At 39.6% G+C, this 20,617-nt stretch overlaps 1 protein-coding gene across 1 annotated transcript in view; it reads left to right on the forward strand.

The window, feature by feature from the left end:
- The window catches only part of LOC126321991 (chaplin-A-like), a 142,375-nt gene that overhangs the window by 40,403 nt on the left and 81,355 nt on the right, over positions 1–20,617 (forward strand). Inside the window, exons 7-10 of the mRNA XM_049994246.1 lie at positions 6,286–6,322; positions 9,568–9,605; positions 17,143–17,179; positions 20,438–20,475. Coding sequence (XP_049850203.1) covers positions 6,286–6,322; positions 9,568–9,605; positions 17,143–17,179; positions 20,438–20,475 — 150 coding nt within the window. The remainder of the gene's footprint in view (positions 1–6,285; positions 6,323–9,567; positions 9,606–17,142; positions 17,180–20,437; positions 20,476–20,617) is intronic.

Here is a 20,617-nt window from a genome sequence, read left to right on the forward strand (position 1 = left end):
GTTGTGTTGTACTGGGTTTGACCATATGTTGCTCGAGAAGTGTTCCATGTCTGTTATGTTTGGTGGATTGTCTATTTCAATGTGTGTTATCTATTGTCTGGTAAAATATCTTTTGGTTTGTGTTGAATGTTTGGTTTTGTTTCCTTCTATTTCCACATTTTTGTATCTTCTAAGTCATTTGGCCAATGCTTGTAATTTCTGCTTCTTTTCATCTAATTGCTCTATTGCTTCTTGTTGTGAGATTTTACCTAACCTTTTTCTTTTTTTCCTGACATTTGATGTCTTATAAATTGTGTTAGCTGTCCGATGTCTTTTCTCAGTTTTTCTATTCTGATCTGTAGCCTGTGTGGCCATGCTGGTTTTGTGCATTTCTTCTGTGTTTTGGTTGGTTCTGATCTCTGCCTGGTGTGTATATTTAGTGTAGTGAGTGTTCCTATATAAACCAGTTGTTGTAACTCTTCCATAGTTGTGTTTTCATTTATTTTGTTGTGTATGATTGTGTTGATAGTTTATATTGTTGTTTCAACTTGTGGGTTATTTTGCGGTCTATGCAAAAATTGTCTAATGTCTGTATTTGTGTCTTTGTATTCTATATATATCGGCTGAAATTTTTCTTCTATATCTAACATGTGCGTCTCTTCGTGTTCTATTTGTACTTGTTCTGGTGGCAGTCTTAAGATTTCGTTTTCCTCTGATTGTTTAATTGATGTGTGTTTTTCAATGTTTGTTTGCCCTGGGATGTGTGAGGCCATTACTGTATTTTCTTCTTCTTCTAATTGCACATTATTTTGTTCCAGTATATGTTTTACTTCTTGTTTGATGTTTTCTAATTCTGACTGTGGTATCCTGTTATTTTTGATCATTACACGAATCTCATCAGCTAGTTGTTGTTCTGTTAAGAATTGTAATATGGGGTATCTGGTAATAAATGTTGTGTATACATGTGATCTGTATCCATTTGTGTTTGTGCCTATGTTTGTTGCGTTGTAATAACAGAACGTGAGGTGTTGATTAACTTCATCTGACCATCTCATCCTCTGTCTTTGTTTTCCATCTAGTGTGGTTGCAGGAAAGATATCCTGGAAAACAGCTCTATTTGGATTTAAATCATTTTCCAGTTGGCTTGCAGTGTCGTTACCATTGTGGGCGGGCATAGGGTTCAAGCGTCGTCCCCGACCATGATGGCGCTTGTCCGAGGCTTCTTTAGTTGTGTCCTGAACCAACTAATCACACTAAAAGGGAGGTTAGCCCTGTTAGTGGTTTGTTCTGTTCGATGCCTTTGACTGGCAGAGCATAACAGAGGCCAATTCTTTTCCCGGTCCTCGACGGGTATTATTATTATTATTATTATTATTACTACTGCTACTAGTACTACTACTAGTACTACTACTACTACTACTACTACTAGTAGTAGTAGTACTACTTACAGCATAATACTCACAGTCAAAACTTGAACAGGCTTAATTAATTGGAAGCCGTATTTTGTCAATTGTACCATTTTGCACAGGGCATGAAATTGGAAGTACACAGGTCGCAAAACAAGGAAAGGTCACACTGATTGGGCAGGTTCAACAAAAAAATTTATCTGTCCAATGAACTACAATGACAGACAGAAAATGAGCTAACAACTTGCAGCTTTTGCAACTGTTAGACAATTGAATATCATTATTCCAAGTACAGGAAGATTCACAAGTCACACCACTGATTGAAGCTGTTGCAAGGGCTCTTAGTAATGTATAACACTTACGAAAAGAAAGGAAAGCCCTTAAGTAGTAATTCATAGATTGCAAACAAACATTAAAAATGACCTTTTACAAATATACCATCATCCAAAATTCATAGCAAGCTGAGAGCTACAGCAGAGAGCTATCACAGTCAACAAGAAACAAGCAGCCAAATTCCCAAGTGGAGTTAGTGTCTCACTGTGCATCAGGTTAACAATCGACAGTTTACACTTTTAACTAGCAGGGTTTAAACTTAATGTCTTGAGAATTAGTAGTAAGAGATCAAATTTTAAGCAATTAGTTAAAGGTACAATGAGGAAGAACCTCAGGCTTGGTAAATGTGCGTTAATCTCCCAATTTCAAGAGATGCTCCAAAAAGAGCACACTACTGGTTCCTGCCCAGAGGTGACACTCCACCATGGCACATGTCAAATTAGCAACTTCACTTCCCTTGAGCCACCACAGTGTGACTACTAAGGGCAGCAGACTACCAGTCAATCTGGGTGCCACGTGACGACGGAAGTGCCGCCATGGCAAAATGTAAACATACCTCTGCTCTGGGCCCAGGGAACTGGAACACACCATTTCCTGCTGACACACATCAATGGGAACAGTAATCTGCACAAATAAAGCTTCATACAATAAGGGCCAGGAAGTAGAAAATGTGAATGTCTGGCACAACTGACTAGAGATACAAGTTAATACTCTTTAAAATTTGTATTATTCAGAAGCAAAAATTTCAGCACCTGCTGATATATTAGCTCAAGTGTACACATGTACCAAGATTTCTTTGCCTCAAACACAGATAGTGTTAAAGTAGATTCCCTTCATGAGACTTAAAACTCAGAATAGTCTTACACTTGCATGATACATGGCCCATGAACACAAAGTGCAATTAATAACATCGACTGATGATCATTCACTGAATCACCCATAGGTGCATTAATATTACAGATGCAGTTTCAGGTAATGCAGAAATGACCTTACTCAAATATAACAAAACAACTCAAATCTCTACTCAGTTGTGAAGGAGCAGTGCCTTGCAGGATTCCAACCAAGGCATTATTGCATTGTACCCCCACATGTGATCATCAAGGAGCGATAAAATTTAAGCCTTTAGAATAAGCCAGTAACTTGCCAAGCATGTTGCACCCAATGTCCGTATGTCTTCATGCAGGTCACCGCTATCAGTCCTCATGTGATCCAGCCCAGTTTGCCCTCACCAAATCGACCTTCAGCAGCATCTAGGGACCTGCACTGGACAGTGGTATGTCTTAATGCAGGTCACCGCTATCAGTCCTCATGTGATCCAGCCCAGTTTGCCCTCACCAAATCGACCTTCAGCAGCATCTAGGGACCTGCACTGTACAGTGGAAGTCCCCCAAAAGCAACAACTTGCCAGCCACGTGCCCTTCAGCCAAATGTTTTCCAGGCTCCACCAAACTGACACACATGCACACATGCACGATCACACTTGTGCATCGATAAATTTGGAACATGAGATCAAATCAATATTGGCAACTTAAGTAGTTAGTGATGCCAGTGGAATGCTGTGCACTGAGATTAGAGATATTTTGGCTCAGACATGATTTGATCCTTCGGTCCTTCACAGTTACTTCAAGAAAGACAGCCTAAGTTTTCACAGAACACAACACGAATGATTACCTTGACAAAATTTTGTGGCTACCAATTGATACTGCTTTGACATACTTAACCCAAAAGAGTTCTGTCTCTTGAAGAGCATGATGATCAGTTCCTAAGGAGAGAGTCCTTGCCTTCAGAATGTACAGACAATCATCTGCTCCCAACATCATGTTAATCATGCAAGGTGACCATAATTCTGGATCAAAAATTTTTATACTCAACAAATCCGACACATTGGGATGGAGATAATACGTCAGTTATCTCCAGCAACATTAAACACACAGAAGGTAAAATGAAGATGTTTATACAGGAGTCAATTTGAATGAAGATGCAATCTAGGGTTATTGCATCTGTTGCAAACTGTAGCAAAAGCTGCATTGAAATTAGTGCTAGCCACCAGAAGATGGGCGATTACATTGTGAGAGGCACATGTTACTGATCTAAGTAAATGTTTATTTAGCAGTGTCTTATAACCCCTTATTATTTACCACAAGACTCACAAATGTCACAAAAATGCCTGAACTGCTTTACATAATCTCTGAATGATGGCAGTTTTATGATGGGCATATTGATGGAAAATTCTGATGCACTCGGGTCAGATCCCTCCCTGGGGTCTCACAGTTGTTTCCTTAGTTCAGATGTGGTGCACATGGGGCAATGCATCCATTTCTTCTTTATTGGCTGCATTTGACACCCTGCTTTTTCTGCATTGCCCCCCTCCTTCCGCTTTCTCAGTGTTCTGATTTAAATCGACATCACTATCCAATTGCTTTCTTGTATTGTTTGCAATTTTGTTTCTTCTGCCTTGTCATTCATCCTTTTTGGTGTTTAGTTCCCTACTTCAGGTTTAACCTCCACTTTAAAATTTCCTGTACTTTAGTGTGAGCCTATTGAGGAACAACTCCCTCCCTGGCATCTGTGGTGTGAATGCCTCTTTTCCCCCATTCCTTCCCTCGCCCTTTCTCCCTGTAGTCCCCTTCAACCCTGCTGAGCTACCAGGATCATGGGGCTGTTATGTACCCATATGGCTGAACCCCCTGACAACACAGGGATCACACTCCTGATTCCTGAGTTGTTCACTCCCCATGTATGGCAAATAGTTGTTGCTTGTTTTCTCAGAGCATCGGACTCGCAGCAGTGGCTGCCATTCCAGACAGCCATTGCTGTGGCATGGTGGTGTCCTTGTGGAGGGCTCCCTTGTCACAGTGGCTGGTATTGGTGGGATGCTTGATGCATGAAGCGTATTGAGCTGCAAAATTCTGGCCGATATCAAATGGGCATTCCTGTGAATGTTGAACAATCATAGAATGCTATTTCATATTACCCAGCAACTCTTCCTTCCCTGGCTACACTGTGGGAGGAGGTCCAGGCTTGCCTTCTTTTTTTCACTTTTGATAGAGTGATGCTTCTGTCAAACATCAGTAAGACAACACATTCTGAACAAAATTAACTGCTACCAGCATCATCATTATGACCACACTCGAATGTCCTGGTGACACACAGCCAACTGTGTAACCTGGCTCCTTCCTCCTCCAGCTGCAAAAGTTGTAAAGGTGACCATGCCACCTCTGCCTGAGGTTGTCTCTTGTACCTTAATGATGGGGGATCCAGGAAATCTTGGTCAAGGAGAATGATGCCTTACCAGGTCACTAGAAAATTGTCGGCTTGTCAGTAACCCTGTGTTCTACCATCAGGCAGTTACAGTACTGTACATGCTACATCTCAGTGCATGAAGGACATGGACATCTAGACATATGATATGGAATACAGCACTGTGGTTGTAAAATCACACAGTGTCAGAGTAGCAGCCCCATCTCCTCCTCCTCTTCTCCAGCTGTGCAAACAAGCCACAAACTTTTGCCTAATGGGTGAAAGTCACATGCTACTCAACTGACAGGGCAGGAAAGATAGGAGGAACACTCCCATGAAAACTTTTCATGTTCCTCCAGCCAACAAACATCTGAGTCTTCTTCTGCCAAACCAGAAGGCTCCCCCCAAACTCACACTATCACCCAGGGACAGATTCTATGTCATGCAATGGAGTCGTGCTGTTTATTAGGATGACATTCATAGTTTTCCTGACTAACCAGCTTCAAACTATTCCTGTCTGCCTTTTACTTCCTTGCCAGGACTTTTCCATTTGTACTGTTTACATCCCTAAGTCACTGAACAGTCTGCTTCCAGCTTACTGGCCAACTCAATCACCCCTTTCTGCTGATCCTCTTGGGGCTCTCACAGAACCTGTCAGAAAGGTGCCCTCTTCATTGACTTCTTGTCACCTTATATTTACTGTGCTAGTACCCACATACCTTTCATTCTCCATGCACTCCAATCCCCATCTGGACCTCACCTGCACTGCCCAATTTGCCCATCCTCTCATCATTATCTACAGAACAAAAACAAGTGAGCATTTCCCATTTGCAATCCATTTTCTTACTCCTACCCCACCCACGTGCACACATAAATAGCAGCTTTGTAAGGATGACTAGAGATTAAATGTTCCCTGGCACCCTCTGTGAAACATTATTTCCCCAGTTATAAATGTAATCATTACTGCCAACAATGTTCCATTCTTGCACTTCATCTTTACCATGCCATGTCATAGTCACTCGTCTGACACAGCAATGTTGTGACTCAACTCACGTGCAGAGATGTGCTCTCCATGTTTTTCAACCATCATTCTATGATGGCAAACAACATATGTTACAAACAGTTGCACACACAGTGTTGTCACACCCATCAGGATAGCAAAAAATGTCTAATCGCTATCAATATTTAATTTGCCAACTCATTAACAATTACAAGGGCATGTGCAGTGAGATGACATACCACTGGCACATTTAAGGTATTTGATTTACACTTAAATTAAGTTGATGTAAAGTTATTCATATTATTATTATTATTTTTTCTTTTGCAGGATCCACAAGAGGTGCAAGCAGAAAAGGTAGTAGCAGGTGAGATTTTTACTTTCTTCAGTAGCTTAATTACATGTTAAAGTAATCACTTTAATGTTATCTTGTATGAAACAGTTTTTCATAATTTTCTTTGACATTAATTCTTCATTGATTGTGTGCTAAAGCATATCAGTGAAACAGTTGTTCAGATTTTTATGATAGAACCTGACACTGGATATTAATTATCTAGTACATAATTCATACTGAAAATTGACAGTGCCTTTGTAACTACAAGTGATTGTCACAAATGTGCAGTTGTGTTTCAAATGTGTACTGTGATAGATTATGAGGAAAACGTGATCAGAGAGGAAGAAGACAAATATTTAAGTAGGAAATTGACATTTAAAAAAAAGTCATTGTAAAGGTAAGCTCATATTACTAATTGGCACACTACAACAAGTAGTAATGTTTAGATCACAGCCCCCTTATTCTGTAGTCATGGCTCATACTAAAATCATCATCTTGAGAGAAATATTTTTAAGTATACAATTATTGCTCAGCATAGTTGAGCTTCTTAAAGAGGAAAATTGACAAAGTTATTGGGGACCGGAACAAGTTAACCACATTCACGGCCAGTGATTTAAAACCTCATCATCATCTCATGAAATGAAGACTACTGTCCTTGTAATCCTTCTTCTTTCCCAAAGCAGTATTTTACCATCTGTCTGATGTGTGAAATAGCCTGACACATCTGAGTGCCACAGTTACCCATCACCTGCAAAGAGGCTAATTGACTACCAAATGACAGCATGCTACAGAGTACAAGGTCCTTGATATGTTGGTAGCACCAAAACATGTGCACTGCATTCTCGAGGTCATCTCCAGTCCTACCCATTGCACACCCATACCAGCTTTCTTAATTTGAACATGTGTTATTTCCTCTTAACTCATCCTTAACTTCCACAAAACTCATTCAAGCTGGTAGTCGCTACTCCTATGCTGCCCTGCAGTAGCATGATGGTAACCTGGCTGTGTGTGAGCATGTGTTGTGTGGTAGGGTGAGGGGGGGGGGGGGGTGGTAGCAGTTAAGGAGAATATTGAAGACTCCGTGCAATGGCAGAATGGGGGCTGAGCAGTGCTGCAGTGCTGGAATAGGAAGATATGGATGAATGAGAAACATCACTAACTAAGTTGGAGTCCAGAAGGGTCACAGAAACATAGAATATGATGCAAGGAGGGTTCCCACCTTCACCTTCATTTGTCTGTTTCTCACCGATTCAGACCCTTTCCTGTCTCAATAGGAGAAATATTATCTCATATGTGGAGAGAATGGCTGATAATAAGTATCCAATGATAATGTATGTACAGTATCACTTTTCCTTTGTTTATAAAATATTTCCCATTAAGATTTTCCCTACAGTCTGTTCCTAAGCCAATCTATTTGTATTCCTGCTTCAACTCTCTACAGGGAATCCAGCAGGGAACTGCCATGTGCAACCCACACTCATAATCCCATGTCCCACCTATTTTGCTCAGGTAGCCATACCGTTGTAACTTCGTTGCAAAAAAGAAGGCACATGATAATGTTGTGCAAGTGAAGCAGCTTCCTAGTGCAAGCAACACAAAAATAGTTCTGATATGCTCTGAGGTTATAACTAATGTGGGAATCATTCTTCAAGGTGTTAGGTGAGCACTGCAAGTTGCACTAGTGGTGTCCCAGTATCCAATGTTCTTGTTGTGCTCAGAGGAAAAGTTGTCTATAACAGCACCAAAAATGTGACAACTGACATCCTCATGGAGTGCCATCCAGGAGGCACAGACCTGGAAGAATAATGCCGGAATCGGGCAACATCATCATTGAAGGAGGATAGTGATGTGGAATGACACAGAGATGAAGGCTACTGACGGGAACACAAGACACTGGTAATAAGTTTCCAGAAACAAAGAAGTAATGTAAATAGCACAAGAAGAGAGATGTTCCTTAGTAGACAAGGGGAATAGAGCTTCATTGCAACACATTTTGTGTGTAACAGCATGAAACAGGTTTCTAGTGAAGGCAAGGTAGAGAATGCCCTGATGCACTAAAAGATATTTGCTACTATGAGAACTATTCCTTTACTCTCCATTTTAGCACTCTGTCTGTAAAAACTGAGAAGCACTGCTGTAGGCACCTAAAGTGTAGGTTGCACTGGCGATGTCAATATTGAGGGCTGCATTCTTATTTGTATAGTCATGGCACTCTGAAGTTATAGTTGATGTAGAGTTTGTGACCTGGGTGGGCTGGTAAGCCCTTGTGCAGTGATCTATGAAGGCTGTGCATTGCAGGAGTACTGGAAAATTGTCCAGTGTTATGGGCCTCTGTACAGAAACTATGCAGTGTCTGTCATGGGAAAGATGAGCTATACTGAGTTCGTTTCAAGCCTCTTAATATGCCAGCAACAGAGAGCCCTCTGTTGAATTTCACAAGACAGAATTGTAAGGAACCATCCAGATGGTACACCGCCCACGTCCACCTAATTCCTGTTATGTCTCCTGCTCCATCCTGTTGCCATACCCATCAAAGCTCTTCCCACCTCACCCCTGTGAAGAAAGCACCTGAGAAGTACCCCACATCATCTTCCATGCCTTCTTGTGGCTATATCTACCCATCTGTAAATAAAGAAAGAAGGGTTGCATTGCATTTGTTTGATGTGGCAGTTTGACTGCACGAACATCAAAAATGTGGTAAGTGATCAAAATTTTTGGTATTACTTTGTGTGAGGTATTCCTGAGAAAAATTCATGATAATTTGAGATTGGGGGTGAAGTTTCCTGCAAGTCACTAAGTGCTCTTATTGTCAACTTCTTGATGAATATAATGTTGGCAATGCCTGCAATGAGTGCGGCTGCATATCCAGTCATATACACTGTTCCTACCTGTTACACTTGCCACAGTGAGTTAATCCTGCTAAATAAAGTTGTTTGTTTCAATAAGCACATTACTACAGGATTGTAAAATTTTGACCTTAATTATGTGAAATGTTGACAGTAAAATTTGTTTGCACTATGCAGTCTTCAGACAGTAGCCACCAACTGGAATAAAGTTTTGGCTTTATGGAACTCGGTTAGTAATGTTCACTGCTGTACATAATTATGTAGATCTGATGCTCAGTTATTCACTGATCAGTAAGCACTCTAAAAGATTGAAATAATTCTGTTCTTTATCATGTCATACTGTAACATTCTTAGTTAATCACCTATTTTTTTTTTACCTTTGCAGATAAAGTAGTTTTTATATTAACACACAATTTCTTTTCTCGCAATCAGGGCCTGTCGAGGAGCAAGTTCCACCTCCTACTGCTCAGGTGAGTGAAACTGGAGGGTAGCACCTGTGAGACTGTCAGAGCATGGGTGAGTTTCACCAGTAGCGAAACAAGTTTGGTTTTGTGTCACACAGTTTCCTGCCCTCCTCCTAGGGTGCTCACTAATTTCATCAGCCAAGGGTTTTCATCCCTTGTGTGTGCTGCCCTTCACAACCTCATTTTAATTAATCAACTCCTTTCTATGTATCCTATTCATCTCCACTTTCTTTCTCATTGTTTTTTTGCACTCCACTCCACTCCTTCCTGGCCCCTACAACATATGCAACTTTGTTTACACTGATTACCAAAATGTTATCTCAAATAAATTGTCAAGATAAAATTGTGTACTGAAGAATCCAAAAACTTTCTCAAACAATACTTTCATACTGGCTAATGACAGCTCACCTTCAGGTTTTTCTCCTGATACAATGACAGTTGCCACTGTGCTTACAGATCTATGGGCTAGGTACATCACTGAACAGGAATGGGGTAGCAAGGAATAAACCAAAAATCAGCAGGTACGGTGAAGCCTAATAGTGCAACTATCGTTTTCCCACTCTGTAGAAATTCTTCATAAATTTGCAACAGAGTTCATCCACAAGAGAAAAAAATTCCTGAAGTAAATAAAAGTTTAAATCAACTGTATGAACTAAAATATAACTTTATTGCTGCAGCCATTGTTCATCGGTCCTATAGACATTGTGAAACATGTAACTTTCGCCAAGTTTTAGGTTACACAGCAGTAGATATGATAACTAATTTGTGTAAAATATTTAGTTATTGCAACTACACAAGACGTACATTCCTACATTGATAGTAGTCACACTTCTTGCTATTATCATAGCCAGACAAACTTAAAAAAAATCTTCTTTCGATATTTGTGTGGCTATTTAATAGATATCTTGTGATTTTCATAGAGAGATCATCTTGTCTCTGGGTGTGAAGATTTTAACACATGTAGCTTAGTAATTCAATAAAACTAACTTCATGTTTGGTAGCTCATGTATCACAGATTGTGCTGAGTGAAGTAAAAGTAAGGGTGTAGCTACTTTTGTTTTTTGGGATTTGCTTCCAGTAATATTCAGGTAGGTCTCTGATACATGAAATAGAATCAAGTGATAAATATTTGGATGATCATCCAAATCTTGTACTGATTTATGTTTGCTGATAGGTGTCCCTCCTGCAATGATTATACGATCAATGTGCATGCTGTATGTCATATGAATTTGACTATATAGTGTCTGCCACAAGGAGTGAAACTCTGAGGGCAAGGGCCCAATTCACATTAACCTATGCTGCCATAGATATTGCAAACATATCTCAAATGTGATGACAATGTGTCTAATTAATCCAAAGAAATTAAAAATGTTTTATGTGTCACAGAGTAGTGTGTGTTTAGTGAAGCTGCAGATACTAGGTGTTGCTTTGACATTGTTTACAATTTTTGAATGATCATAAGCTGGATGCTAGAATAAACCAGGTGTTCTAATATCCTCATCATTACCAAGCAGTAAAAGTAGTTGTGTTTCATGCTCCACAGAGGGGATATTTTTGAATAGTTTGGCACTGTTGTTGTACCATTTCCATAGTGAAGATCAACTTCTGATCAATATCATCATGAGATCTTGTTGGAGCTGAATTTCAACCCTTACTGTATCACAAACTGAGATAAAGTGGTCCATACTGAAGTGATTACTGAGAATGTTTGCTGCCTCACTCTGATCACTCTCTTCATGAGCTAATTATAACAGACACAGTGCTGCAAGGAAGGGGGCACAAGTCATTTTTTATGTGATTGTCTTTCGTTGGTATTCCTGAAGTGGTGCAAATCTATCACTCCTCCACAATATTCATCGGCATGCAATATTAAATGGCATCTGTCATAACTACTATTACCATATGTCTTAAATCTTCATACTTCCTTATAAACTCTGTGTAGCTTTCCACAAACTTTGATTGTCTTGCAAGTTTCTGTTCAGTTTAATAGAGTAATCTTGCTGTATTGTGGAAAGAATTGAATAACAAACTCAGCTCTTCCTGAAATGGAAGATGAACAATGAATCTGTCTGTTGAATCTTCAGTTGTGTGTTCCAGGATGGGTGAGTCACATTGCTGCTCTTCTTACATAATTAAGACATTGATACCTCACAACTAGGTTTGGAACAGCTTTAAGTAAAAGAAATGGAATGTGGACTCGCATATTTTGTAACTTGTTATTTTATGTAATACACTTTCTTATTTACAACATTATTATTATTATTATTATTATTATTATTATTGTTACAAATTAATAACTTACTTAAAGTCACGATATTCACAGTTGAAACTTGAACAGGCTTAATTAATTAGAAGCCATATTTTGTCAGTTGTACCATTCCAAACAGGGCATGAAATTTGAAGTACACGGGTCACAAAACAAGGAAACGTCGCAGCAGTTGGGCAGGTTAAACAAAAATATTATGAGTTAAATGATTTACAATGACAGACATTAAATGTGCTAAGAACTTGCTGCTTTTGTAACTATTACACAACTGAATAACATTCATACAAACACAGGAAGATTTGCAAGTCACATCACTTATTGTTGCTGTTGGAAGGTCCCTCAGCAATGTTTAACACACAACAAAAAGAAAGAATAACCCTTAAGCAGTAACCTGTACATTGCAGACAAACATGAAAAATTGCCTTTAATAAATAAACATTCGTCCCAAATTCAGAATAAGCTGAGAACTACAGCAGAGCTACCACAGTCAACAAGGAGCAAACAGCCAAATTCCCCAAGTGGGGTTAATGAATGACTATTCACTGAGGTAACGATTGACAGTTTATACTGATAGCTAACAGGGTTTAAACTAAACGTGTTGAGAATTAGGATTAAGAATGCTAGGTTTAAGCAAGTAGTTAAAGGCATAATGAGGAGGAACCTCAGGCTTAGGAAATATGCCTTAATCTCCTGATTTCAATAAATCAATAAAATAATAGCAGATTACTGGTTCCTGCCCCACTTCCTTCGAGGCCCCACAGTTTGACTGGTAGGGGCAGCATACTGCCAGTCAATCTGGGTGCCACGTGATGACAGAAGTGCTGCCATGGCCAAATGCAAACATACCTCTGCTCTGTGTTCAGGGAATAGCAACATGTCATTTCCCGCTGACACACATCAATGGGAACAGTGGTCTGCACAAATAAAGCTTCACACAATAAGGGCCAGGAAGTAGAAAATGTGAATGCTTGGCACAACTGACTAGAGATACAAATTAACACTCCTTAAAATTTGTATTATTCAGAAGCAAAAATTTAAGCACATCCTGATACATTAGCTCAAGTGTACACATGTACCGAGGTTGCTTTGCCTCTGACACAGATTGTGTTGGAGTAGATTCCCATCATGAGACTTAAAACACGGAATACTCTTACACTTGCATGATGCATGACCCAGAACACAAATTGCAATTAATAACATTTACTGATGATCATGCACTGAATCACTCATAGGTGCATTATTATTACAGATGCAATTCTAGATAACACAGATATGACCTTACTCAAATATAACAAAACAACTCAAAACTTGACTCAGTTGTGAAGGAGCAGTGACTATGCAGGATTTTAGCCAGGGTATTATTGCATCCTACCCCCACTTGTGATCATCAAGGAGCGATAAAATTTAAGCTTGTAGAGTAAGCCAGTAACTTGCGAAGCAGGTTGTGTGCAATGTCCGTATGTCTTCTTGCATGGCACCGCTGTTGGTCCTCATGTGATCTGGTCCATTTTTCTCTCACTGACTCGACCTTCAGTGGTATCTTTTGTCCTGCACTGGATAGTGGGAGTCCCCCAAAAGTAACAAATTGCCAGCCATATGCACTCCAGCCAACTGTTCTCCAGGCCCCACCAAACGGACACACATGCACAATCGCACGTGTGCTTTGATCAAAGATCTTAGCTTGCAACTTGCAATCTAATCAATATCAGCAACCTAAGTAGTTAGTGATGCCAGTGGAATACAGTACCACCAAGATTTGAGATACTGTGGCTCAGACTTGATTTCATCCTTCTGTCCTTCAGTTTCTTCAAGAAAGTCAGTGTAAGTCTTCACAGAGCATAACACAAATGGCTACCTTGACAAAGTTTTGTGTTCTACCATTTGATACTGCTTTGACACACATAACCCAACACAGTTCTCTCTCTTGAAGCACAGGATGATCAGTTCCTATGGAGAGAGTCCTTGCCTTATGAATGTACACACAAACTTGTGATCCCAGCAACATGTCCATCTTGACAGGTGACCAAATTTCTGGATCAACAAGTTATATACTCATCAAATCCAACACAATGTGATTGAGATGAGATGTCAGTTATCTTCAGCAACATTAAACACACAGAAGGTAAAATGAAGACTTTTATACACGAGTCAATTTGAATGAAGATGCACTGTTTTGTTTCTGGTTTGATTCCATCTGTTCCTTGAATGTGTGCTCTACTTTGCCATTTGTGAAGTCAGAGGCACTGTGCACATGGTTGAGATATAAATCATGTCTGCAAGTCAGAAACTGAGAGAGCATAAGTTTTTCATGTGCCACTGCTATCTTTTAACCATATTGTCACTGTTGTAAGCAATACTTGTTTGCCAGGGATGATTTAGGTGAGCAATAACACAATGCAGGTGATGAATGTATACCATTGTGTTTGTATTTTGTCACTAGGACAGTCCCCTACCTTTTTCCATTTTGTGTGTTTTATTTCTGTGTGGTGTGATTTTTGACAAGCATGACAGCATACAGATGTGCAACTAGAAGCCCTACAAACACGCTTTAAGCAATTAAGCAAACAATTTGTTGGGCATCAGAATAGGTTTGTGTTCACTACATGTGGCTTGCCTGAATTTTCTGCACTTCTGCAAAGTATGAGGCAAGTGGCACATGACAAATGCAGCACTATCAGGGACTAGATCAATTTCAAATGCGCAAAGTGCTTGGTATTGCAGGAAGTCTGCTGTTTGTTCCCATATGTGCTGTGCCATGTAGGTCTGTATCCTTCTTGATTTCAGATTTGCATTTATTTTACAGAAAAACCTACCTCTCTCCTAATGTCAGAAAGCTTTTGAACTCCAATGCAATTTAAATTCTGTTCTCACAGACTGGTCAACATTTTCTACAAATACGTGAGATATAGTCATGTCTTGCAAGGATTAATTTAGTTGTAATGCCATCAGCACATGAACATTGCTTGAAGTAGTCCAAGTATCTATGGTAAGAAACCAAGTGACCATTTGTCATTTGCTATCATCAGACTGCAAGAATAATTCGAATTATTCCAATCACAAAGAAAACAGGTTATGACAGGTGTGAAAAATTACTGAACTATCTTTTAAATAAGTCATGCTGGAAAATAATAATGCGAATTCTTTACAGACAAATGGAAAATCTGGTAGAAACAGACCTCAGGGAAGATCAGTTTCGATTCCGTACAAATATTGGAACACATGAGGTTATACTGATTCTATGGCTTACCTTAGAAGCTAGATTAAGGAAAGGCAAACCTACGTTTCTAGCATTTGTAGACTTATATGAAGCTTTTGACAATGTTGACTGGAATACTCTTTCAAATTCTGCAGTGTTACTCAATCTGTATTTTGAGCAAGCAGTAAAGGAAACAAAAGAAAGGTTTGGAGTAGGTATTAAAATCCATGGAGAAGAAATAAAAAATTTGAGGTCTGCTGATGACATTGTAGTTTATTCAGAGACAGCAAAGGACTTGGAAAAGCAGTTGAACGGAATGGACAGTGTGTTGAAAGGAGGATATAAGACAACCATCAACAAAAGCAAAACGAGGATAATGGAATGTAGTAGAATTAAGTCAGGTGACATTGAGGGAATTAGATTAGGAAATGAAATACTTAAAGTAGTAAAGGAGTTTTGCTATTTAGGGAGCAAAATAACTGATGATGGTCGAAGTAGAGAGGATACAAAATGTATACTGGCAATGGCAAGTAAAGTGTTTCTCAACAAGAGAAATTTGCTAACATCGAGTATAGATTTAAGTGTCAGGAAGTTGTTTCTGAAAGTATTTGTATGGAGTGTAGCCATGTAATGAAGTGGAACGTGGGTGATAAATAGTTCAGACAAGAGATTAGAAGCTTTCCAAATGTGGTGCTAAGAAGGATGCTGATGATTAGATGGGTAGATCACATAACTAATGAAGAGGTATTGAATAGAACTGGGGAGAAGAGGAGATTGTGGCACAACTTGACTAGAAGATGGGATTGGTTGGTAGGCATCTTCCGAGGCATCAAGAGATCACCAGTTTAGTATTGGAAGGCAGTGTTAAGGGTAAAAATCGTAGAGGGAGACCAAGAGATGAATACATGAAGCAAATTCAGAAGGATGTAGGTTGCAGTAAGTACTGGGATATGAAGATTGCACAGGATAGAATAGGATGGAGAGCTGCATCAAACCAGTCTTAGGACTGAAGACAACAACAACAACATCCATTTTCTGATTCCTACGCCACCTTTGTGCACACCCACAAGGAAGCTTTCTAAGGATGACAAGAATTTCAGTGGTCCCTGGCACCCTTCGAGAAACATTATTTCCCCAGTTGTGGTGCCCAGGTAGAATATCTTACAAATGTAATCATTACTGTGACACAATGTTCCATTCTTGCACTTCATCTTTACTGCGCCATGTCACATTCACTCGATTGACTGAGCCATTTAGTGACTCATCTCACATGCAGAGATGTGCTCTCCATGTTTTTAACCATCATTCTATGATGGTAAATTGCATTCATTATAAACAGTTGCACACACAGTGTCATCGAACTCTTAAGGATAGCAAAAAGCTGGCTTTATATAATGTAATAGTTCTTTTAACAATTTCACTCTCTCTTGTGTGTGTGAACCTCAAATGGCTCTCTGGGACCAAGATCAACTCACAAATTCCTGTCCGAGTAGCAGCAGATGTAGTCATGATGGACCCTATCACTATCTCTATGAGCTGTGATTTTATAATGGTCTGTTATACATTTCCCCTTCCACTATCCTTTGGACTACTACACCAGGCCATTGTGAGGGGTGTTTGATCCAGCAAACTATGCTGTACTTCTATTTTGGTCACTGGCAGTATCGTTACACCAGCCTTCAAACATCTAGCAACTATGGTCTGCTTTCCCATTCTGTTGACTTGCGTTTTGTGGGCACCTTGTCCTACTCTGTGACAGTGGCTGTATGTAGCATCTGGAATTCAGACCGTTAAGCTCAATTAAAACTCAAATATTTTGTGATTCTTAACTTGGAGCATTATGCAGCTTTATCAGTCTCACATTAATAGAATTTCATATCCATATACTTGTCACTGCACCTGATTCCTAATCGCTATCAATATTTAATTTGCCAACTCATTAACAATTACAAGGGCATGTGCAGTGAGATGACATACCACTGGCACATTTAAGGTATTTGATTTACACTTAAATTAAGTTGATGTAAAGTTATTCATATTATTATTATTATTATTATTTATTTATTTTCTTTTTTTTTCAGGAGCCACAAGAGGTGCAAGCAGAAGAGGTAGTAGCAGGTGAGATTTTCACTTTCTTCAGTAGCTTAATTACATGTTAATGTAATCACTTTAATGTTATCTTGTATGGCACATTTTTTCATAATTTTCTTTGACATTAATTCTTCATTGATTGTGTGCTAAAGCATATCAGTGAAACAGTTGTTCAGAATTTTATGCTAGAACCTGACACTGGATATTAATTACCTAGTACATAATTCATACTGAAAATTGGCAGTGCCATTGTAACTACAAGTGATTGGTCACAAAGGTGCAGTTGTGTTTGAAAAGTGTACTGTGGTAGATTGTGAGGAAAACGTGATCAAAGAGGAAGAAGACAAATATTTAAGTAGTAAATTGACATTTAAAAAATAAGTCATTGTAAAGGCAAGCTCACATTACTAATTGGCACACTACAACAAGTAGTAATGTTTAGATCACAGTCCCCTTATTCTGTAGTCATGGCTCATACTAAAATCATCATCTTGAGAGAAATATTTTAAAGTATACAACGATTGCTCAGCATAGTTGAGCATCTTAAAGAGGAAAATTGACAAAGTTATTGGGGACCAGATCAAGTTAACCACATTCATGGCTAGTGATTTGAAACCTCATCATTATGTCTTGATATGAGGACTACTGTCCTTGTAATCCTTCTTCTTTCCCAAAGCAGTATTTTGCCATCTGTCTGATGTGTGAAATAGCCTGACACATCTGAGTGCCACAGTTACCCATCACCTGCAAAGAGGCTAATTGACTACCAAATGACAGCATGCTACAGAGTACAAGGTCCCAGATATGTTGGTAGCACCAAAACATGTGTACTGCATTCTCTAGGTCATCTCCAGTCCTACAAACTGCACACCCATACCAGCTTTCTTAATTTGAACATGTGTTATTCCCTCTTAACTCATCCTTAACTTCCACAAAACTCATTCAAGCTGGTAGTCGCTACTCCTATGCTGCCCTGCAGTAGCATGATGGTAACCTGGCTGTGTGTGAGCATGTGTTGTGTGGTAAGGTGAGGGGGGGGGGGGGGGGTTGGGGGGAGTGTTAGCAGTTAAGGAGAATATTGAAGACTCCGTGCAATGGCAGAATGGGGGCTGAGCAGTGCTGCAGTGCTGGAATAGGAAGATATGGATGAATGAGAAACATCACTAACTAAGTTGGAGTCCAGAAGGGTCACAGAAACATAGAATATGATGCAAGGAGGGTTCCCACCTTCACCTTCATTTGTCTGTTTCTCACCGATTCAGACCCTTTCCTGTCTCAATAGGAGAAATATTATCTCATATGTGGAGAGAATGGCTGATAATAAGTATCCAATGATAATGTATGTACAGTATCACTTTTCCTTTGTTTATAAAATATTTCCCATTAAGATTTTCCCTACAGTCTGTTCCTAAGCCAATCTATTTGTATTCCTGCTTCAACTCTCTACAGGGAATCCAGGAGGCAACTGCCATGTGCAACCCACACTCATAATCCCATGTCCCACCTAGTTTGCTCAGGTAGCCATACCGTTGTAACTTCGTTGCAAAAAAGAAGGCACATGATAATGTTGTGCAAGTGAAGCAGCTTCCTAGTGCAAGCAACACAAAAATAGTTCTGATATGCTCTGAGGTTATAACTAATGTGGGAATCATTCTTCAAGGTGTTAGGTGAGCACTGCAAGTTGCACTAGTGGTGTCCTAGTATCCAATGTTGTTGTTGTGCTCAGAGGAAAAGTTGTCTATAACAGCACCAAAAATGTGACAACTGACATCCTCATGGAGTGCCATCCAGGAGGCACAGACCTGGAAGAATAATGCCGGAATCGGGCAACATCATCATTGAAGGAGGATAGTGACGTGGAATGACACGGAGATGAAGGCTACTGACGGGAACACAAGACACTGGTAATAAGTTTCCAGAAACAAAGAAGTAATGTAAATAGCACAAGAAGAGAGATGTTCCTTAGTGGACAAGGGGAATAGAGCTTCATTGCAACACATTTTGTGTGTAACAGCATGAAACAGGTTTCTAGTGAAGGCAAGGTAGAGAATGCCCTGATGCACTAAAAGATATTTGCTACTATGAGAACTATTCCTTTACTCTCCATTTTAGCACTCTGTCTGTAAAAACTGAGAAGCACTGCTGTAGGCACCTAAAGTGTAGGTTGCACTGGCGATGTCAATATTGAGGGCTGCATTCTTATTTGTATAGTCATGGCACTCTGAAGTTATAGTTGATGTAGAGTTTGTGACCTGGGTGGGCTGGTAAGACCTTGTGCAGTGATCTATGAAGGCTGGGCATTGCAGGAGTACTGGAAAATGGGCCAGTGTTATGGGCCTCTGTACAGAAACTATGCAGTGTCTGTCATGGGAAAGATGAGCTATACTGAGTTCGTTTCAAGCCTCTTAATATGCCAGCAACAGAGAGCCCTCTGTTGAATTTCACAAGACAGAATTGTAAGGAACCATCCAGATGGTACACCGCCCACGTCCACCTAATTCCTGTTATGTCTCCTGCTCCATCCTGTTGCCATACCCATCAAAGCTCTTCCCACCTCACCCCTGTGAAGAAAGCACCTGAGAAGTACCCCACATCATCTTCCATGCCTTCTTGTGGCTATATCTACCCATCTGTAAATAAAGAAAGAAGGGTTGCATTGCATTTGTTTGATGTGGCAGTTTGACTGCACGAACATCAAAAATGTGGTAAGTGATCAAAATTTTTGGTATTACTTTGTGTGAGGTATTCCTGAGAAAAATTCATGATAATTTGAAATTGGGGGTGAAGTTTCCTGCAAGTCACTAAGTGCTCTTATTGTCAACTTCTTGATGAATATAATGTTGGCAATGCCTGCAATGAGTGCGGCTGCATATCCAGTCATATACACTGTTCCTACCTGTTACACTTGCCACAGTGAGTTAATCCTGCTAAATAAAGTTGTTTGTTTCAATAAGCACATTACTACAGGATTGTAAAATTTTGACCTTAATTATGTGAAATGTTGACAGTAAAATTTGTTTGCACTATGCAGTCTTCAGACAGTAGCCACCAACTGGAATAAAGTTTTGGCTTTATGGAACTCGGTTAGTAATGTTCACTGCTGTACATAATTATGTAGATCTGATGCTCAGTTATTCACTGATCAGTAAGCACTCTAAAAGATTGAAATAATTCTGTTCTTTATCATGTCATACTGTAACATTCTTAGTTAATCACCTATTTTTTTTTACCTTTGCAGATAAAGTAGTTTTTATATTAACACACAATTTCTTTTCTCGCAATCAGGGCCTGTCGAGGAGCAAGTTCCACCTCCTACTGCTCAGGTGAGTGAAACTAGAGGGTAGCACCTGTGAGACTGTCAGAGCATGGGTGAGTTTCACCAGTAGCGAAACAAGTTTGGTTTTGTGTCACACAGTTTCCTGCCCTCCTCCTAGGGTGCTCACTAATTTCATCAGCCAAGGGTTT

This window comes from Schistocerca gregaria, unplaced genomic scaffold, assembly GCF_023897955.1.
Source record: "Schistocerca gregaria isolate iqSchGreg1 unplaced genomic scaffold, iqSchGreg1.2 ptg000784l, whole genome shotgun sequence".
In the NCBI taxonomy this organism is placed as follows: Eukaryota; Metazoa; Arthropoda; class Insecta; order Orthoptera; family Acrididae; genus Schistocerca; species Schistocerca gregaria.